A 22,950-nucleotide genomic window follows, 5' to 3' on the forward strand; every position below is an offset into this window, starting at 1 on the left:
TTGGGAAAGCAATACAGAGTAGAACTCAAACTCCAACTTTAAATGAAAAATAACCCCCAAGGAAGCTCGTAATGTTGCACTGATATGAAATACACACACACACACACACACACAAAAACCCTGTCTTAAAACCAATATATGCATATATTGCATGAATATTACAAAGTTCTCGGTGCCAGTTTGCAAATGCAGGCCTTTCTTTATACACACATGCAAACTCCCACTTTAGAGCTTTATTGGCTTTAGTACCTGAGCACTGTTGTACTGCTGCAGACAGACTGGGGGGGGGGGGGGGTTTGAGGAGGGGAGGGGGGGCGGGATAAGGAATAAGTGAGTGTATGTACTGCAGAACTCGTTACAACTCTTCTCACTCCACTGAGAGCTTAGCCACGCCGTAAATCTCAAATTCCTCATTACCTTGAACAGGGACAGCGACTAGATTTTCTGGAGCGACTAAATTACATTGTCGACTACAACGGGAATTCCGATCGTACATGCGTCTCCTACGGCCACGTCAAAAAAAAAATAAATAAAAAAACCTTCCCGAATTCACACGGCAGGGTTTGAAACAGACCTAACGGAAAGGTTTGAAATAGTACTGACGGAAAAAGGTTTGAAATAATACTAACGGAAAGATTTGAAATAGCGCTAACTGAAGGTTTGAAATAACGCTTAACGTCCAGAGGAGCAGACGTCTCAACAGATTTTTTCGGCTCTTGACGCAGAGATATCCACTGTCCACTCATGGCGTGTCATCCATTTTACAGTGGCGTATAAAGCTAATGTAAACGGCTCAAAGAGTACCATTGAAAGGCAGATATTTAAAGAAGTGGAGAGCAGAATGGCGTATTAAAGTGTCCAGACAAAGAGGGATCGGACCGTAGCGTCTCTACAGGCTGTGCCAAGCCATCCATTCTGACTGTCCTTTTAGTGTCTCACCACTTTGTTTTTGCCTTCAGCTCATCTCCTATTCAGTGCTGTAATAGCCATACCAATCAAAGTAAGTGTCTGTCTGTGACATGTCTGCCTTTTTTTTTCTGCTCTCTGTCTCTGTCTCTCTCTCTCTCTCTCTCCCACTCACTTTCTCTTTCTAACTCTCATTCACTCTCTCCCTTTCGCTCCACCACTCTCTCTCTCTCTCTCTCTCTCTCTCTCACACTCACTCTCTCTTTCTAACTCTCATTCACTCTCTCCCTTTCGCTCAACCTCTCTCTCTCTCTCTCTCTCTCTCCTCTCTCTGTGCCGCTGTAATGTTCTATAAGTCTTTGCTCATTAGTGCCCGATCACACATTTGTAAACCTAACTTTAAAGTGGCTCAGACGCGCCCGTGCTGTATATTCCTGCTGTGGATGCTTCAATCTGACGTTCTCTGTAAGAAACACTGATGGTTTTCTAAGCTACATGTGATTTACACTATCCTACTTCTATAGCTTAGCACGAGAGACCAATTAGATGCTCTTTTTCTGTTCTCCACGAGACTATATAAACCACAGTGATGCATTCGGGGTAGCTGTCAGTCACTTGGTCCTGAGGCCAGAAACAGTCAAATCTCTAATTCCTCGGAGCAAAAATATATCACGTTGTAAATTACTGCTCTACATACCGACCGCATTAAGATGATTCCATGCATACACACAAATTCCAAAGCCGGATACTCGGTCTTAAAGGAAAGTGAATGAGTGAGAGTGATTGGATGAGATTGGGGTAAGGGGGCTTTCACACACTAAAGACATGATCTTCCAGACCAGAGCTTAGGCAGAGAAATGCAGTGAGAGGGAGAGAGAGAGAGAGAGAGAGAGGGAGTGGGCAGAGACTTTGAGGGGATCCTTAATAGCCCCATGTCCCTAATTAGAGAAAACACACTTGACTGTGTCACACAGGGCTGCTGCTGAGGACTAACGCCACATGTTTGTAATCTTTATTTGATAATTACTTGGAAAGCCAAAATGTTGTTGCTATTAAGTAAGCGGAATGTGGCTTTTGGAGTAGAAAACTGTCATACATTATTAATAATGGCCTTTTTTTTCCCGCCTTTCCCCCTCCAGATACTGCTCTGGAATAATTGCTTCTTTCCGAGAACTTTGATGGCCGCTGCTGATTGGAATGCAAATCTCTAAGTCTCTACATTTCACGATTGAGAATACGCGAGAAGCAGGACTTGGATTCATTAACTCCGCACTATCGCGGAGTTTCCCCACATGGTTCTCACTAAAAGGAGAATACGCCCCCCCCCCTCTCTCTCTCTCGGAAAGTCAGAGGGAAATACTAAACTGCTTGTCATTGTTCTGAGGAATTTACCTTTTTTTTTCTCATGCTAAAAACCCCTGGCAGGAAACACCCACCTCTTTTAATGTGCATGAGAGTATAGAGTAACACGATTAATCAAAACAGGCTAGGAATCTGCACTGGTCCCGTCTCGGTTTTCCTACAAGTGGGCAATACAAGTCTGAACTTTGCTGAACTTCCTCTCTCTCGCTCTCTCTGTCTATCTGTGTATCCATCTATCTGTTGTGTTTCCTGCTCATTTACCCCTCTACAACCCTTGTCCTGCCCCACGGGAGGGACGCGGAGGTGTTTGGGGGGGTGTGGGGGGGTGGGGGTGGAGGATGAGTGAGCAGGGGTCAGGAGTCAAGTTCAAACCATGAGCCCTTCAGGGAACAAACATCATTGTGGTGACAGGAGACCACAAGCACTTGAGAGTCCATTGTTGTCTCTCCCGGTGTGAACCACGTCCGTTTGCCAAAAACTCCACAGGACGTGGCCCTCGGTCGCTCTCTTTATGTACCTCAAACTCAAACCGACGTGGAACAGGAGAACAAACACACAACAAGTCCTTCCCGCTGCGGAGGGAAAGGAGGGGAGGTATGGAAACGGAGGGGATGGGGGAGGGGGGGGTGAGAAAGGAGGAGAAGACAAGAAGAAAGAGGGAGAGAACGCATGCAGGGTTGACTTCTCTCCGACTGCTCCGTCCCCCCCCCCCCAGCCCGGTGAACGGTAAACACAGCCATCTGAGCTCGGCTGGGGTGCCGGCCAGAGGACACGGACCCTCTCTGAGAGTGCGGATCCAGCCGGACGGATCACAGAACATTCCTCAGCCTTGCCCGTCCACCCTGCTGCCCCGGTTCCTTTGACACCCCACCCCTCCACCTCCCTCCCTCCTTCCACACACACACACACACTCCTCTATCCGCCTCCAGCCTGAAACTGAGTATCCTGCTGATATGTCTCATCGTCTGGGCCCACATCACAACCAAACGGTCCAAACTGCTCACCTTCCAGGAGGGGGGGGGGGGGGGGGATGATTACTGATCACCCTGCTCAAGTTTACCAGTCACAGAACTGCATGAGTGTAGCTGAGACGAGCCACTGAATGGCAGTTCCCACGGGTAAACATCTTTTCCTAAAATGACACCCTGTCGACTGGGGTGTTGGTTCAAGGCTTTAGCTCACACTCTAGGCCATCTGCTTCGCTTGCCCAAAGGGCAGGTTGTTTGGGGTAGAGTTTGGGCGAAACCAGGTATGCAAGTGTGGTCGCAAATCCGAGCGAGAATTCAAATGGGGGGGGGGGGGGGGGGGTCATTATGCAAGCAAGACACCGCTGAAAAGATTCAGTGGTTTGATTCGATCTTGAATCGCACAGCAATAGGATTCTGCTTCTGTTCGACATCTTTTGTTTTGTTACTGCATCCTTCATCCAGATATCAGCTCTGTGGTTTGAATGGCTTCCAACTAACCTAAGCAATCGTCTCTCTGTCAAGGACACTAGATTGCTGTGCCGAAGCTCCCTGCCTGAGCCCACATGGAGCACAATGGTCTATAATTTAAACTCATTCAGAGCCCTTGTGCTTCATTTAATGTGACGCTCAGGTGTTTATCTTTTTCTTTCTCACAGACCAAGAGGTTTTTTTGTTTTGTTTTGTTTTTTGGGGTTTTTTTTGCTGGCCTTAAGGAACAGAAACAGGTTGAAAAGTCTACCGCTCTCTTTATTTGGCGGATCAGAGTCTCAGACTCTGTAATTCAGCTCTTTTAGCCAGTCGACAGAGCGTTAGTGAGTGAAGGAGTCGGGCGGTAATGACACAGATAGCCCTGAGCGTGTATGTGAGCATGCTCAGGAGAAAAAACAAAAAAAAACCCCAGCCGACTACGTTTTTTTTGTTTTTTCTTTTCTTTTTTCGTTTCGTTTTGTTTTGTTTTGGGTTTTTTTTGGCTTGTGGAAATGGCTCTTGTCAATTTAATACCTTGGCGCTGATTCTCTGTTATAGACTTCTAATAAAACAGACGAGGACAAATGAAGTTGGAGTCCACGGATTGCATTTGGAACAAGCGGCTCAAGCCAGAGTGCATTCTTACAAAACCACAGACGCAGAAAAACAGACACAAAAGGTTACAGGTTACAGGTACGGACACAAATACAGATACACGGAGCTGCTGATACAAATACGGCTAGAGATACTATAACAGCTACAGTTACAGACACAGGTACAGATAAAGGGGAAGATACAGGCACAGCGATGGTTAAAAATACAGTCACAGCTACAGCCACACATATATATCTGTGTATATATATGTGTGTGTGTGTGTGTGTGTGTGTGTATGTGTGTATATATACACACACACACACGCACTATATGTGTGTGTGTGTGTATGTGTGTATATACACACACACACGCAGTATATATATATATGTATATGTGTATATATATATATATATATATATATATATATATATATATATATATATATATATATATATATACATACACATACATACACACACACACACACACACACACACATATATATATATATATATATATATATATATATATATATATATATATACATATACACACATATGCATGGATTCTCATTTTGTGTGCAGTGAATTTGTTGAACTGCAGTGGGCAGAAGCTCTGAGGATCAATTCTGTGAGCGCTCCAGCACATGTGCATCCAAAAGCTAGAGCAGCGCAGGGAGGGACTTATGCAAGGTTCTTACGCAAGAGAGAACGGCTATTGACCACAGAGGGGTCCAGCCCAGCAGGATAGACACATGTTGAGGAGCTATTTCAGGAATTAAAAAAAAAAAAAAAAAAAAAAAAGGCTTTCAAAACCAGAAAGAAACGAAGAGCGATGGGGAAAAGAAAACCTTTCAAGCTTTTCAAACGCCGAGTCTTCAAACGCCTCTCGTCACAAACAACATGTCCCCAAGCAGCGCCACCAAGCCTGACTCATAAAGATTTGACCCAAAAAACAAAAAGAAAAGAGACTGGGTTTCAAATGGCTTATATCGTGATGGTAGAGTTATGGCTATAATTACTGACATGTTTTAGGGTGGGTAGGTGGGTGAGGGGGGGGGGGGTGGGTTGTATTGCATCCCAGGCTTTGGTTCAGTGAAATGCAAAAAAACTGGAATCATTAAAAACTCCACGATCCCCTCAGGTCACCGTCCTATTAGCACCAAACTGTACGCGCCGGGCGCCAAAGCCGCACGTCTGTGGCACTTGCGCTCAATTAAATGAACACTGATGTCCTGTGGGGAGGAGTGGGGGAGTGTGTGTTTCCACCACGGACTTGGGGGCACAAAAACAGAAACCAAAGCACAAAACACCCCCCCACCACCACCACCACCACCCTTCTCATTATTCCACCTTTTCATATCTCACCCTAATCTTTTTTCCTTTTTCTCTCCCATCTCCTTGGACTTGAGGGTAAATAATACATCAAACTGCTAGAGAGGATGGAAGTGTAAGCTTGGAGCCGCGTGAAGACTTTCAGTTGCTCCTGTTAATGATGGCTTGACAGCCCCAGAAAAGAGAGAGAGAGAGAGAACCGGGACCCTGAAAGAAAGTCTTTTTAATTGAGAGGGCCCCTAGAAAGCCGAAAAAAATTGTACCTCCCCGTTCAATAGAAACCAGTTGAATAGCGGGTTCATTTGTGCAAAGTTTTAGTTTAATTGGATTTAGAGACGATTGCCCACCAATTTAAAACTCTCCTGTGGTAGCGACGGATTCCAAACAGACCGAAAGCAAAACTACAGACAAACAGTCAAATAAACAAATACAGATAGTATTTTCAGAGACAAATGGATTGTTTGCTCAGGTTTGACAAGGAAATTGTAGCATATTCAGCCGAGGATAAAAAAAAAATACAGACAATGCAGGCACTGCGGGCAGGCAGCTAAGCAGGGAGTTTAGGTAGCACATAATGAACTGTGATTGTCATGTGATACTTTGTGTACACACAGTGGGAGCGCGGTGAAAAGAGGTGAGGGAGAAAAGAGTTATTCTCATGCTGATCTTCTGCCTGTGTGTGTGTAAGAAAGAAAGAGAAAAAGAAAGAGGAAAGAGAGAGAGAGGGAGAGGGAGAGGGAGAGTGAATAATACCCATGTATTGCAGATAGATGGACAGACAGACAGACAGATAGATAGATAGATAGATAGATAGATAGATAGATAGATAGATAGATAGATAGATAGATAGATAGATAAGTAATTTCTTTACTTATTAATTACTCTGTAAAGAGTTACTTGTGTAATAAAACCATGTTATGTCACAACAGAGAGCACAGACATCGTTTCTTTCTGACCCCAGAGCTGAAGACTGTCTTTTGTCAGAGACCAGGAAAGTCTCTGCTCAATTAAAAACACAAAGACTACAGAAAAAAAAACACACACACACACACACAGTCCCTTCTCCCAACAGATGGTATATAAACCATTAGTCATCAGGCATTCTGCTCCATATACTGACACTCTACTGTTCCAAGCATGAGTGAAAATCATAAAACCTGATTAAGAGTCTTAATCTTACTTCATCTCATCTAAAATAAAAAACCCACCCTTAAGTGTCATTAGGAGGGTTGAAATGAGGTGGGTGTTTGATGAAAAACTGTGTAAAACATGATGAAAAAGAGATTTAAATGGAAAAATAAAAGTATTGTGGTCATGTGGAGCTCTCCTTGAGTACACCTCTCTCTCTCTCTCTCTCTCTCTCTCTCTCTCTCTCTCTCTCTCTCTCTCTCTCTCTCTCTCTCTCTCTCTCTCTCTCTCCTTAGCCAATCTTCCTCCGAGCAGTGCGGCATTTAACTATGACGTGTCCTGGCACTGGTCCCCTGGGCTGGCTTCATAATTCATGCGATAGCTAAAGCTAGTGGAAACGCTACAGTATCAGCAGAGACGCCCAGAAACACCCACCGTACCGCAGATTAGGCTATTCAACCGGCCTCGCTGAGAGCGGAGAAAGAACAATCACAAAAGAGCATCAAAGTCCCATTTACAATCCACACTAAAGGATCAAACAGTGAGAATATGATTATGGGAATATGGAATGTGACAACACCAGAAATAGCTTTGATCGGTGAACTGAATTTCTGAGTGATCAGCGAGACATCAACTAAAGCCGAACTCTCAGCGTGTGGGGACAATCCGCTTCCTTTTAGCAAACCCTAAAATGCACGTTAGCTATCTTGAGTGCGCTTCCAGTCTAAAAATATCATTTTCAAACTGGCCTAAATATAGACGTATCTTGTGTTTTAGGATGAGTCACAATGCATTGTAATGCAGCTGGGATTCATAGGGTTGTGGACATTTTGAGAAGGCGGCTGGTCCCCAGCGAGCTTCAAGGGCCAATTGCTATTCGTGTCAGGAAGAAACGAGAACGGCCAATTTCAAATGTTAAAGACACAACGAATTACCGACTCTAAATTAAAGTTGCGTCAGTTTGTTTGTAATATCGTTTACTCTCTCTGATGAAACACTTTAAAAGAGCATCTGAATTTCAAGTGGCAAAGGCAAAAAAAAAAAAAAACTGCCAGAGACCGTTCACGCACTCGGCTAAATTTCTCTTTCTTCAAATTATGTGTGACAATGAGTTCAGCCTCTAATTACTTAAAGCCGAGCCATGCTGTGTTCGCTGACTGTGGGGCATTGAATGTATAAAACAAATTACATCTCTCTACAAGTACGAATATCCAACGGGAAAATAATACAATGTGCTTATTATGCCAGAAACAAGCCGGCAAGATCTGACACAGCAGTTACAGCGGAGTGAATGTGTAATGCGTCAGTCTGAAACCCTTCTGCTTTAGGGTGGACTACCATCGCTTTAGCAGTTCATACCACGATGGATAACATATCACTTTGGCGCAGTTTGTCATTCATGTCCACTCGTCCACTCTATGAGTCTATCACATTCACCTCAACCTTATGAGTCTGTCTCATTAATGTCCACTCTATGTGTCCAATTGTCTCATTCATGTCCACTCTGTGTATCTAACTGCCCCACTCATGTCCACTCTGTGTGTCTGTCCCACTCACGTCCACTCTGTGTGTCTAACTGTCCTTCTCATGTCCACTCTGTGTGTCTAACTGTCCCACTCATGTCCACTCTGTGTGTCTAACTGTCCCAATCATGTCCACTCTGTGTGTCTAACTGTCCCAATCATGTCCACTCTGTGTGTCTAACTGTCCTTCTCATGTCCACTCTGTGTGTCTAACTGTCCTTCTCATGTCCACTCTACAGGTCTGTCTCATTCACATCCACTCTATGTGTCTAATTGCCTCATTCATGTCCATTGCACAGATTTGGATCGGCCTCATTAATAATCACTCTATGGGTCCAAGAGTCTTGAATTAACGATACTAGTCAATGTAATACGTCATCGTTTCCCTTTTTTTTCTTTTAAAGAAATACAGTAACGCTGTGTGTGACCTTGTTATGGTTTGAAAACTTTCAACGTCCCACATGAAAGTCTGTTTATTTCTAGACCAAACTTTCAGCAGTCGCATCTGTATAGGGGATGAACCTTTGAGGATTTCTCAGTGAGTGTTTGGATTTTGTTGTTGTAACTTGTCTGTTTGCCTCACTTTGAGGAGGTGTGTCCTACTTGTCAGATACACAATACAAACCCCAGTTGTCACATCGTGGGGGGAGGTAGGAGCCAGGAGGCGTGTCTCTCCTCCAGTTCTGTGGTGTTTACTGATGGTCAAGCCCTGAAAATAGTTTGGAGTAGAGTTTAAAAAATGTTTCTGAGTCAGTGTGTGTTAGTTTTGCTTACTAGTGAAAGATCTACTAAATTACAGCCAAGTGCACAATCCAGTTGCACGATTCCAACTTTTCCCACACGCACGCTATCTAGAACATTCCGGCATTTCCATTACACAAATTTACAACACTCATAGCTGAGCTTAGACTAAATGGTATATGGTTCCCACCAAAACAGTGACAGAAGACAGAGATGGGGGAAAAAAAGCCTCCTGCAAGCTGTTTTATTCCCTTTGGGATCCATCACTGAACCTCGGGACTTTTACGATTTATCGGACTTGCTCCACGGGCGGTTGAGTGTTCTCTCTTCCACCTGCTTGTGCTCATTACAAATGGGCCCTGTGTTATGGACTACCGATGGAAACTAGCTCAGGGCAGCGTGTGGTCCCTGTGCGTCAAGCAAAGTGAACAATCGTTTACAGTAAAGGATGGTCCTGGGTTCCCGGTTAAATCAATACATGAAGTACCCTCTGGGTCCCGTATGACGAGAGAGAGAGAGAGAGAGAGAGAGAGAGGGGAGGTGACAGGCCGCTTAAGGGATGGACAGGGAGCGTCTTGAAAAGCTTTGAGTCAGCACTCTTCCCCATAACCGCTCAGGAGGTGTATGCGCTCTTATTCTCTTTCACTCTTGCTCACTCCATCACCCTCGTCCCTGTCACTAACACTGTGTTCCTCTCTTCTTGACTATGGCTGTCGATCGCCCGTGAGTCATCGGTCCTCCTCTTTCTTTTGTGCTGACTTTCCTTCCCCTCTCTCTCTCTCTCTCTCTCTCTCTCTACCTATTTATTTTTCAAAAGTTTTAGTTATGTTCTTATTTTTGCATGTGTGTGAAGAGGAATGCTGAATTGTTAACAAGATCTTGAATGTAACAGTTGAAGGAAAAAAAATCAATGGATGGCAGATTGTTGTTCAAGGTTGAGGCTGTCGATGTTATCTGCAGTGACTCTGTGAGTGCACTCCACAGAAACAAAGTACAAACTCAGTTTCGAATAACTTATACGATGAACAACCATTTAAAAAGAAAGAAAGAAAGAAAAGGAAGAAGAAGAAGAAGAAGAAATGGCTCCAAAAAATACAGTTTGCCGTATGGTTCCGAGCACAGACTATGCAAAATCTCTTCTAATGTGGAGCACTTGTCTTTTTTTTTGTTTGTTTGTTTTGTTTTTCAGCTCATTTGACATTTTGACTTTTACCGCTTAAGACGATGAACTTTTACCACTTAAAACAGGTCTGGGTTTGTCTGGAGCTTAACTGAACCTTTCACTCTAAAGTGCATATGATTGATTTTTGTCTTCATGATCATTTTATCGTTCATCATCTCACATCTGTCCCTTTTTCGTGCCTAATCGTTCCGTCACAAGTTGCCCGGACAGAGGAGGCAAATGTTCCGTGGGATGGTTCAATTCCACCCCCTGCCCAACACCCCCCCCCCCCTTTGGAGTACTCCCATTCCACTTACCCCAAGCCAAGCAGGACAAATCTAAAAATCCCAAGGCCAATGAATTTAGCCCTGTGACAAAATGCTCTGGTTTCTCTCTATCGCACAAACCAAATTGGTTTCAGATTGGATTGCCTGCTGGACTTAATACGACATCAGGCACATTCCTGACAGACACAAACCCCCAGAGGACTCCCCCTCCACACCCCTCACAGCCCCCCACCCACAAGGGTTGAATGGACCGTCTGTGACAGAGCATAAGGATCGTTTAAACCAATAGAATAATTTGTTGATTCACACTGACCTTTTGCTTATTGTTGCTTAGTGGGGCTTTACTGTAATTAAACGGAAAAGCAATAACTGTGCAGATGGATTTGTACGTCTGTCAGTCTGTCAAAGTCATTGAACATCGAGGTGACCTTTAAACACTTTTGCCAGGACCGTGTTTAAGCTTTTCGTACCTTTGGGGAGTTCCCTTTTGGTCTATTCAACTGCAACCTCGCGGCCACTCACGGTCAACAAGAACAGCCCTCTGTATCGAGTGGCTATGAGTGTCTCGGCCAATTTTCGCAAATCTAGCTTATTCACCAGGCTTTCAAAATACGACTTTAATTCCCTCTCTCCTTTGCTTTTCCATTCCCTGCATATATCTCCGCAACAGATGTCGAAAACGGGAGAGCACCATCCGTTTCCTCGCACGCCTGGTCCCAAAGGATAAAAAAAAAAAAAAAAAAAAATCTCATCTGTCGTGCGTTATCAATGACGCCGAAAAAAAACATTAAATTCCAACAAATATGTATGAGAAGCTGTGGTTATGATAAACAGCACGGACCTGTGTCTTGACAACCTTTGCCGCTACAATGCCCCGCGTATCCTCACTTTAAATCGCTCGTTTTTTTTATCGTTACGCCGTTGGGAAGCGGGAACTTGGAATGCAAGGATTCGTATGACAGCAGGTTTGGCAGACACACTTCTAACCTGATTTCCCAAAAGGAAAAAAACTGTTGAAGGACTCTAATCTGTTTTTATCTCTTTATCTATTTACCAATTTATTCACAAATTTCGTCACTCAGGCATGCTGTGGTTACAGAATGCGTGCTCTGGTGTGAGCGCATCGCACCCTGCTTATCTTAGTTATGAATTCTAGCGTGTCAATTCAGATTAGCGCAAGCACTACATCTGTGTCAACGGAAACAATTTATAGTCCCGTCTCCCATCCACTGAACTCCACGTACGTGCAATCAATATGTATACAGATCCTTTCCGTCATACATTAAAAACTCAACAGGCTGTATACTGGACATACGTTTACCATACATTTGGAAACCCAACACATCCATCAGTGGATTCACCAAATGTCAGACAGTGGAGCAGAACATTTGACTGAAATGCGTCGCGAAAAGAGACAGAAAAATGTGCTCGTCCCCACCAGACTGAACAGTACTGAAGTAACCTTCACACTACTCTCTCTCTCTCTCTGTCCTTCTCTCTTTTCTCCATTTGGAATGCTACAGTACATTGTATTCAAAGCAACTGCTAATGAACTGGTTGTCTCCTAGTTTTGATCATGGCCGGGCAATCATTTATTTACATTCTTTTTTAAACCAGCAACGCTGTGTATTACATTGTTATTTAGGTGGGGGGTTTTTTGTTTGTTTGTTTGTTTATTCATCAAAAATAGGACTTAAATAAGAGGTCTCTGAATGCTTATCTCAAGCACTTATCTCTCATTCAGTCCTTTCCTCTTTATTTCTATATAATTCACCCCTGATATTCCACTATATCTGTGTTCTTCCATTCTCCCCCTGTCCTATGCTCAGTCTCCAGTAGCCAGCGGGGTGGCGTGCTTCCTTGGACAGGAGATCCTGGTCGTCTAATTACAGGATCTGCGCTGACCTGAGCAGCCACTATCAATCATATCACTGTTTCACCAGAGATCAGCCTGCCTTGGCAACCGTGTGTGTGTATGTGTGTGTAAAACATGATGCCATGCTGCATCTCTGTCTGGAGAGGACATGACAACATGTATCAAGTCAGTCAGAATACAGCAGAGGGGCACCGGCGGGCGCCAGGGGGGGCGATTTCCTCACCTCCCAAGTTCTGTTCTGATAGTCCTCATCACCTTTTCTCCTTCCTTTACGCGCTCTCTCTCTCTCTCTCTCTCTCTCTCTCTCTCTTTCTTTCTCTCTCTCTCTCTCTTTCTCTCTCTCTCTCTCACTCTCTCTCTCTCTCTCTCTCTCTCTTTCTCTCTCTGTCTGCTTTTGTCAGTCTTTCTCTCCCGGGGCTATGCTGGAACACTGCTCAGCATTTGCCCTGATAGTGTCACCATCACACCTCCACCCATGCATACACAGCCCAGCCACCTCAGCTCCGTGAAACCTCCATCGCCGTGGGAACGCAGAACAAGAACCCCATCAAAGGGAAATACAAGAACCTCCTCAAAGGGAAATATACGCGTGAGGAGTCAGTCCACTGGCCTTAAGGAAATCGCTCGCTATAACGACACTGTAAATCTACTGGGAGAAAAACCTCCCAAACCCTTTGCACAGACAGCTGAGAGAGTAGCTTCGATCCTAAGACTTATTCTCCAATCATGCTTCGCTTCTTTTTTTTTTTTTTTTTTTGTATAACCGCACGGGGCCAAGATGCTGTAGATCTCTCACAACACTGACAGGGAATCCATAGACTTCAGTGCCATTTTAATATGTGGGGGCTTTCAACCGGCGACTGGGTTCTGCTGCTTTTTTCTTCTCCTCCCTTCTGTCTTTTGCTCTGTCTCGGGGAGACAGAGACCGATTCTCATCCATCCATCATTTTATTAGACGTCGGTGTGGCCTGCGAGATAGCGGTCAGGGCTTCGGCGGGTTTGGTTCCGCAGGCAGAGGGGTCTTAACCGATTCAGAGAGAAGACATTTCTGCATACGCATGAGAGAGAGAGAGAGAGAGAATGGGAAATGTAAGGACTGACTGGTAACCTTCTTGTATATTCCATTTGGTGAACTTCTGAGTTAGTGCTGCTTATTCTTGTTCGTTCTCTCTCTTTCTCTCTCTCTCTCTCTCTCTCTCTCTCTGTCCCTGTCTCTTCATCTCTCTCTGAAAATAGAAGAACTAAATCTAAATCTTACATCTTTGACATCAGGGAGTTTTGTATCTCTTTCAGCAGGTGCGTGTGTGTGTGTGTGTGTGTGTGTGTGCACGCATGCGTGCACACGCGTATACATGCATGACAGAGAAAGACTGAAATGCTGTACAGATTTAGGGGACATGTTTTATCTTCATAATGTGAGAAAGGCCTCAAACCATACACACTGTCAATGTGCCCTTTTCACCAAGTGAACTCATGTCATCACACTTTCTCATTATTGCCTGGAGTCTGAACAGCATTCATCTACACAAGAAGCACTGCCATGCGCTAACACACACACACACACACACACACATTTTAACACGTGCTAACGCTCAAAATCAGCTGCCAATTCGATGGTAAAAGCCATGAAGTGTTACCCAGCATGCTCTAGGGCTGGGTTAATCCGGCCAGGCCCAGCCACGCCGGCTTGTCCTGTGATCACATAAGCTGGCAACAACTTAAGTGAACATTTTTCTGGCAGGCAAGCACCTCCTCCTCCCCCTCCATCACCTCCTCCTCCTCCTCCACCACCACCACCACCTCCTTCACACTCTGACTCCAACAGTAGCAGCCAATGAGAGCTTTCCCTTAATGTGAAGTAGCAACTCTTGACCTGTCAGATCCCACTGCTCCACACAGGGAACAAGGACACCAAGTTCACTCAAACTGTTTATAACGAGTCTGGGCAATGTATAAAGCAGACCCACATCCTTATCCATATCTATCTATCTATCTATCTATCTATCTATCTATCTATCTATCTATCTATCTATCTATCTATCTATCTATCTATCTATGTGTGTGTGTGTACATATGTACATATATGAGGAATATGTACATATATATAAAAAAGAGCAGAAAGTAACACAGGAATACACATAAGCCAATCTACATCCATTATGTCTTGGAGTTTTCTTTCCGTCCACGATGACAATGTGACAGTTTTGACATGCGTGACTGAGTGGCTGAAGTTTTATGTAGTCCTGGAAAAACCCATTTCGCATCGTGACAAAACGCATTGATTGACCCAAGAGCCAAAGTTTCTTTTCTTTCCCACTGATCCCATCCATCAACAGCTTATAAAAGAGGAAGCTTTTTCCTTTGACCCAGTTTCTAAGCCCGCTCTCTCTCTTTCCCTCTCTTTCTCTCTCCCTCTCTCTCTCTTTCCCTCGCTCTCTTTCCCTCTCTCCCTCTCTCTCTCTCTACCTCTCTCTCTCTCTTTCCCTCTCTCTCTCTCTCTCTCTCTCCCTCTCTCTCTCTCTCCCCCTTTCTCTGCAGAGAGAGAGCAGCTTCAGTCACTGTGTCACGCCTGCCAGTCTTCTCATGCTGCTTGGCAGTGCCCGTAGACACCCAGAGAGCCCTGGGTTTTACATGGCAAAGCAAACAGAAGCTCCAACACAGAGGAGGTGATGATGTGGAGAGATAAACAGATAGGAACACAGCACATGAAAAAACACAAAAAAATGAAGTCAAAGTCACAGAGAAAGAGAGTGAGTGATAGATAGTTCTTGCTCTACTGTAGCTGATTCTCCATAGATCATACAAAGGTCAATAACACAGATAAGTCATGAACACACATTTATCTGTGCTGTAAAACCAAAGGACAGGACCTCTCATAGCTACGGCTATGAACAGGAAAAGACAGTTTAGCCGTATTTGGAAATCAGTGTTAATGAAGATAATCAGTCTGATGTTGTTAGTTTAAGTGTATGGATTGGTGATCGACCTGACTATCCAAAGCTGACTAAATTTACAAAACTGATGACCAAAATGCCATTTTAACTTGAAACCCTGTTGTCCAGATTACCACACAGAATCTCCTGACAACCCAAGCGCAAAGCCACAGAATTTAACAGTAGAGACTCAGTAGCATCCAGGAACCTTAAGTTAAAGCACTTGTTTTGCTTTTCTACTGTTTTGAGTTGTTCTAGAGAGAGCGTGTACTTTATGGAAGCTCCGAGCAGAGGATTGGGGATTCTAAACCTCAGACACTCAGAACCTAAGAACAAATGTAGTCAAATCTACGTCAAATTTCAACATGCACAACCGTAAACAAAACACGTAGCGAAGCCTCAGAACAGCGCCCCCATAATGTGATGTGTTGTATTGCTGCATATACGGAGAGTCACTGAGTCGGATCAGTTTAACTCCTTGTATTACACGTGAAAAACACAGACCCTCCCTGTACTTGACAAGACACTCCGGGGTCTGGTTGATAAGACAATCACGTTATCTGTCATCTACAGATTGTGACCAGCCAGTGGTAGTGATGAGAAGGTAGAGAAACGTGGGGATTCGAAATCTGGGGGCGAAAGAGAGAAATCACCGGCGTAATCTACACGCCAATGAGTCGTGGCGGGACCCCGGGACGGGGCGGAGCTGATGAAAATTTAATGGCCCGCTTTCTCCCTATATTAATGGTCAGGGGGAGTCTACCGCTTTGCATGGGACCACACAGGGCCTTTCAGGCATATGCCTCTGTATATGAAAAAATGCAACCGTGTGCAAGATTCTGGAGGAGGAAGAAAAAAAAAAAAAAAGGAGGGGGGGGGGGCATCTCTCCTGAAGCGATAAGGTGCTACTGATTGCATGACATCTCAGGTGGCTCGGTATGAGAGAAAAAAAAAAAGAAAGAAAGAAAGAATGAATTAAAAAAAAACCCTTCCAGCAGTAATGATAAACAGTGAGCTTGATATTTGCTCTAGATAGTAACGAACACAGGGGCGAAAGGCTGACACATGAACGCAAGAGATAATGGAGAAATAAATGCAAACCTTTCACTCGGAGATAGTACTAACAAAGCTCATTAATAAATAACTCCAAAAACATCTCCAGTGTCAGCAAAGCAAAGTGTCCTCTCAGCTATGAGGCATTTAGCTATGTAAACATCACCAGACTGTTTACTTCCTCCGTCTCTCGCTTTCCTGAAGTTGGATGAAGAAAAGAAAAGAAAAGAAAAGAAAAGAAAAGAAAAGAAAAGAGAAGAGAAAAAGGAGCCATGGCTCCACGTTTCACAATCCTCACAGAGGTAAAAAAAAGTATGGCGATTTGTTAATATTTTCTTTCAAATGCAAATGTTGCTCTTCATACATAAATCATAACTTCTGAGTTTGCGAGGATTCATCAGTGAGGAGAGTGCTTTTGTGACACAATGGGGTTTGAAATTGGCCTGTTTTCTGCTCTCCGTAATCTGAACTGAAAAGAACCTGGAAGGACTAGTTACAAAAAAAAAAGGAAAAAAAGAAAGCCATTGAGATTCCAGTTGCGTGTGTGTGTGTGTGTGTGTGTGTGTGTGTTTGTCTGTGTGTTCCCACAATGACAGTCCTGAAAAAACGTACTCTACACAGTCCAATAGAATATCACACATACATGTTAGTCATTGATTAGAGGGTGCCGAAACCTTGAGAAATCTATTCTCTATGAACACATCAAAGCTGACAGCATGTGAATCACTCAGAAACTATTTTAAAAGCCATCCATTCTGTTTATAATGAACAGGTTCTCTCATCTGTGGCTTCTTAGGTTCACGGTGATGTTTGTCGCTTATGGACTCAGTGGCATTATGTGTCCAACTCTTTGAACTTTGGGTAAATCACCCTGGAACTGCTGAGATGAATCTTGCCCAAGCTTTGTTGCCATAGGTACAAGACAGCTGTTAACGCACCTCACATTTTCTGCTGGTTTCATATCCAGTGATCTTTGTTATTGCGTGTAGCCTATTGCTCTAGACATTACAGAGATGAGAGGATTTCAAACTGTTCAAACTGTCAAATGTGTGTGTGTGTGTGTGTGTGTGTCTACACACACTCAGCGCACTCAGAGAGAGGGAAGAAAGAGAAGAGACAGACAAAGAGAGAGAGAGAGAGAAAGAGGGAGAGAGAGAGAGAGAGACAGAGAGAGGAGAGAGGGAGAGAGAGAGAGAGAGAGAGAGAGAGAGAGAGAGAGAGAGAGAGAGAGAGGGTGTTCTGAAATGCTTCAAAATATACAGTGGAATGCGAGCTGATCTTCAGTATTACAGAAAACAGATGGGCTACTCAATATTCATAAACTAAGCACTCAGACAATAAACTACACAAAATGTACAAATGAGGTCCACACTGCTCCTCCCTGGGGTGTTCTTCTGATGCACGGCCAACATTTTAACAGCATCATCTCGGCTTGGCCTTTTAAACCAAAGCCCTCTGCTGGTACACACCACTCAGTTCTGGTTAGTAATGGCATTTTCAGAGGCCCCCATAGACTGACCCTTCCACCACTGGCTTGAGATAAACTTCTTGTTGTGTGTTTGATTCAGAATCATTCCCTGTCTCAAACAGTTCTAGACCAGATAGGGGATGGAGATATTTTATTTCTGATAAAGACAGTCATATTCTCTAGAACAGTTCACTGTTGGTACTGCAGTAACCTTTCAACAGAGCCGGCAGCGGAACCGGTCCTGACACACTGCCGCTGACTGCTCTAGCCGTGGTAACGATAGTATTCTCTGTGGACCCATCCTGATTCTGAATCATATTCAGCGCTGTAAATTATTTAGCGCGAGCAATGCGCTCATGCACGTCCTATGACCGAAAATATCCATGCGATGCCAGCTGCAGCCAACAAATATGGTGAACAGGTTACAATTTGATTACCACTGTAACAAATATATAAAATTGTCTACTTCAGCCAATCGGACCTAAAGTGGTCTGAGCGTGCGCTTCTCTCTCTACGCGTTCCCAAGGCCACTGGATTTGGACGTAGAATGATACAGAAAATCAGTTTGAATGGTCGGCACGCTAACATGGACCGTTATCTTATATGAAGTCATTTTAGGTGATTCGGCGGCCGTTATCCATACAAATGCAGCTGTTTCCCTAGCCTACTTTCCCCACAGATTCACTTTCTCGCATATTTTAACGAATAAAACAGCAGCATACGTTTTAAAAAAAGAGTCATCTTTACGTCTTTACCTGCCAGGAGCTTGAGGGAATCTCTGCAAATTTCCCCAGCCCGCCAAACGTGTAACATCTATACATGTGGTCCAGTGATTCGGAGCAGTGCCACAGTAAGCCAAAACTGACTGAATCCTTATTTCTCATGTGGTCTTTCACAATCCATGCGGGAGAGATAAAACTGAAGCTGCATATCGCGACCAAGGCAGCGGAAAGGAGAACCCAAAAGCATCCGACACAGCTGAACATCCTCGCAGCGTGGGGCAACGAGTTCTGACACAGATCAATCCCAACGCCGGCTTCTTTCTGCTTCCGAAAAAGCAATGAATGCATTTGGAGTTCACTCGCCCAGATGAAATGGAATGAAACGTCCCCTTGAAAATGTTACATCAGAGTTGAAAAGAATGATTTAATGTTTCGAGGAGACTGAGTGGAAAGAGAGATAACGCTCTAGTCATTGGTTCGGCCGCCGGAGCACACCGACTCATGAGATGTATAACTTTTAATGAACGTCAGTGTAATAATTCCAGAGAACAGATCGCTTCAAGTCTCATAGCCCGGCACATTTATTTTCTGTTAAGAAGTGAAGCCAGGTGAAGGACAAAAGACATCTGTCACACCCAGTACGCAAGCTCTCAGGGAGAGCGCAACTGTCATCCCGCAGTTGGCAGCTTAATGTGGAATTATAGTATCCCAATTGGTCCAAATTTATTCACAAACAAACAAGTGTCGTTGGCGTTGTAGTCTGTCCGTTAATATCCTCGATCCTGTCCGATCATTCGTGCGTTCGTCGTTTTGTTTTGAGAGAGCGTACGTGCGTGCGCATGGTTACCAATAGGCAACAGGAAGGTTCAATTCAAGTTGGTGAGCGTGCTGGGCTACGCGCCTTTCAACCACCAGAATGGAAGTGGGCGTTGCCTCTTCACAAAAGGTGTTTTCAGTAACATTAGTTTCAAAACTAATTGCGTGTGTGCAAACAATCTATCAAATATCTGCATGGTATTTTACCAAGAAACACTCATCCGGAAAGCTAGCCCATCGATTCAGTCATCCTGTTACTTACAGCACAATGAAGTAACTGCATAATTTATTCACCAAATGACTTAACCGTAGTAAATATGTGTAGTATTTGTTGTATCTGTTACGCTCAAATGCGTATTTTCGTGTAGCCGACCAGTTGTATGTTTGCTAACTTATTAGTCATCTAACTTGTCTGATTTCGAATTCTTTCTCCTAAAACTAAACTATATTAAATATTATTGACGTATAAATCTTGTGAGAACTTTAGAGCAAATTTTGATTAAAATTAGTCAGTGGGAAATATAAATATATATATCGAAAGGCTGGAATGTAAGATGTTTAAAAATCACATTTTGGTTTTCCCCTCTAATTTTGTGCTTGTTTTTTCACGCCTGATTTTGTGATTGGTTTAGATGAAACGACACTGCCCTCTGCCGAAGCATGTGTGCATTTAGAGATAAGAGAAATCCCTGAGGAGAAGTTTCTATTTATTCTGGAAATCACAGTCAAATTTTCTGTACGGTCTATCAAAATTTTCAGTCCTTTCGAAACCACTCTCTCAAGTCAACATTATCAAAGCGCTTAAGTAGTGTTTTTAACGGCTAAAAATAAAGAGCAGATAAACCACGTGACAGTTCAATAATATATGTATTTAAATCAAACACAATTTAAATATATTATAGATTAAGTACACATATATGTCAGAAAACATATAAGTGGTACATAGTACCAAAAGTCTTCTTTTTTTCTGGTTCAGTTCCACATTTCAATGCGTTTGAAAGCAAATGGCATCAACATTGTGTTCACCGAGTACATTTTTCCAAACGAACGGTCATCGTTTTAGATTTGCTAAGACATAGTAGGGGCATATTGTACAAAAAAAAAAAAAAAAAACGAACAAAAAACCAATCAACAATCACCATAAAAAAAATAACATACATTAATATATGGGTAAACCAGAAACCTCTACCTTAACCATAAGAAGCCAGGAGATTTCACATTGCACTAGAACTTCAGTCCATCTGGAGTTTCTCTATGGTCTGTAATGGTGTGGACAAGATGTTGTTTGGAGATGGGGGGGGGGGGGGGGGGGTCGCTACAGGATAGGGAGGACGGGGGAGGGAGAAAATGTGTCAGAGTGTTTTGTGCGACCACGAGTTCACTGGTGCTCACTGCAGTTTGACTGTAACATCTGAGTATCTCTCATCGAGACTAGAATGAGACAAAGAAAGGTGGACTTCACTGACTAAACAGGCTAAGACGACCAGCGGTGACAAAGGGGGACAGATACATTTGCAAATAAAACTGTACATAACCAGCCACTGGTCTGTGTCTTCAGATTAAAAGGAAAAAGAAAATGAAATATTTGAAACCTTTCTCACTTTCTTTAAAAAAAAAAAACAGGAATGGGAGGAAGAGAGAGAGAGAGAGAGAGAGAGGGAGGAATAAGGTAGGGGAGGAGACGGGGAGTGTGAACGACTGAAGGAGTGTCGAGGAAAAAAAGAAAAGGTGAAAGGAGAAAGACAGCGGTAAGCTGGCCTTCATCACTCGTTCTTTTCGGCCTTTTTCCGAGTTTCTGTGCATTTCAGTTCAGCCCGGCGTGGTAAAAGCAGCAACAGACGATTTCCCCGCTGTCCGACAAAAAAAAAAAAAAAAAAAAAAACCCTCTCTCCCGGCGCGAATTTGTTCTGCTCGTCGGGGGCAAACGTCGCGTCGTGTAACTGTTTCGTTGTTTGCTTTCTTGCTCGAGTGCTCCCTCTTGTCTTTTCTCTTCATATCTTTTCTCTTCATACAGCTAAAAGTCTTCATAGTGCTAGAAATGGAAGGGTACATCTTACAACGTTGGCTGAATGTTCGTTTTTGAAGACGTTTCTTGCGGCTGCTGCTTCGAGCTGCAGGAGAGTCGTGGAATGCCTTGTTCTCTATCTTCACTTGAACGTTAAGATTAACGTCGGTTTTAAATATAATGTGCAGTTCGTCTCTGTAGGGTCGGGTGGCCGCCTCTGCTATCGTCAGGACCGTAACAGGGAGGACAAAGGGAACCTTCCTTTGGTGCTTCACCGGAGAGCGGGGAGGTCATAGCTAAAGGGACGCAGAGAAAAGGAAGGAAGATCAGAACGCTGCGGTAGACGTTTAACCCCTGAAATGCCTTTGAGAGATTTAAAACTTCTGCACTTTTACAGAAGAAAAAAAAAATGTCGAAACAACAACAAAAAAAATAAATAAATAAAAGGAGAAGTGTAAAAACCTCAATACATAAAGCCAGCAAAAGCGAAGCAAAACGGACAGACTTTTGTGACACGGGATCTTAAGCAATCTGAGTCACTTCCTACGGCCACAAAATGAGACGTGTTCCCATTACCAGATTGGATTACTGTGTTTCTTTGTGTTATTCAGAGGTAAAACAAACATCTGGAGGTTGAATAGCGGAAAGTGAGGCGCGAGGGCGTTACCTTGGTGGATTTGACCTCTGGACTGTCGTGATGCGTCTGGTTCATGACGTCATTCACGATCATCTTAGCGATCTTCCAGGCCATCTCTTCCTGAGCCTGAAACATACACAAACACAAATGTGTGTATACACACACACACACAGACAAACACGGAGCAATATTATTCCACAGGATCAGATTTGCCCGTGTCATTTGGACATGTTTACTTTCTTTGCATGGCCAAAGCCTGTGACTGGTGCAGCGTAACCACTTTGACCAATCACTGACCAAATCACTGACGAAATTTACAAATATTTTGCATAATGCAAGTTTGCACTAAAATAAACTAAAACACAAAATTAAAGACCACTGACCAATAATCAGAGACAACAGCTGAGTGGCAAACAGAATGTGTACATATTGTACCATGGTGATACCGAGGTGTGGGAATTTTTGCTGGGGTTGTATATTAACTACCCACCTCATCAGAGTTTCCCTGCACCCACTTCTTCATTGCCTGGGAAAACATGGAACCTGTGCACAACAGAGAGGGAGAGTGGGTGAGTTATTGAGTGTGTGTGTGTGTGTGTGTGTGTGTGTGTGTGTGAGTGAGTTAGAGAGAGAGAAAATAAGTGAGAAGGTAAACTGTGCAGGCAGCTGAAAATCCTCCTTCTCCACCCCATCACAACCATTCAGCACCAGAGCCTCCTTATCACCACGGCAACGTGCACTCAGAGTCACTTAAAACGTGAGCAGAGGGGCACTCTTACAGCGCGACGACACAGGACAGGCATGAGGGCCCATCACAAAAAAAAGAAAAAAAAAAAGAGAAAGGAAAAAAGCAAAAGAGAAGAAAAGGGAAAAAAAGAGATGGACAGTGTTGGTGATGGAGTACCCTCAAGTGCTCATCAGTCCTGAGTGCTGCGTTTTCAGCGCATTCAGAGCCAAACAGAACAAA

The 22,950-nt window shown here is 43.7% G+C and overlaps 2 protein-coding genes across 2 annotated transcripts in view; both read right to left on the reverse strand.

The window, feature by feature from the left end:
- lhfpl7 (LHFPL tetraspan subfamily member 7) overlaps positions 1–18,873 on the reverse strand; it is a 91,674-nt gene extending 72,801 nt beyond the window's left edge. Inside the window, exon 1 of the mRNA XM_030793148.1 lies at positions 18,559–18,873. Coding sequence (XP_030649008.1) covers positions 18,559–18,873 — 315 coding nt within the window. The remainder of the gene's footprint in view (positions 1–18,558) is intronic.
- A 2,588-nt stretch (positions 18,874–21,461) lies between these two features.
- akap10 (A kinase (PRKA) anchor protein 10) overlaps positions 21,462–22,950 on the reverse strand; it is a 21,549-nt gene continuing 20,060 nt past the window's right edge. The window contains exons 13-15 of the mRNA XM_030792785.1: positions 22,474–22,526; positions 22,014–22,109; positions 21,462–21,642 (exon numbers count right to left, since the gene is read on the reverse strand). Of these exons, the coding sequence (XP_030648645.1) occupies positions 21,637–21,642; positions 22,014–22,109; positions 22,474–22,526 (155 nt within the window). The 3' untranslated portion in view covers positions 21,462–21,636. The remainder of the gene's footprint in view (positions 21,643–22,013; positions 22,110–22,473; positions 22,527–22,950) is intronic.

Source organism: Chanos chanos, chromosome 15 (genome assembly GCF_902362185.1).
Source record: "Chanos chanos chromosome 15, fChaCha1.1, whole genome shotgun sequence".
Lineage (NCBI taxonomy): Eukaryota > Metazoa > Chordata > Actinopteri > Gonorynchiformes > Chanidae > Chanos > Chanos chanos.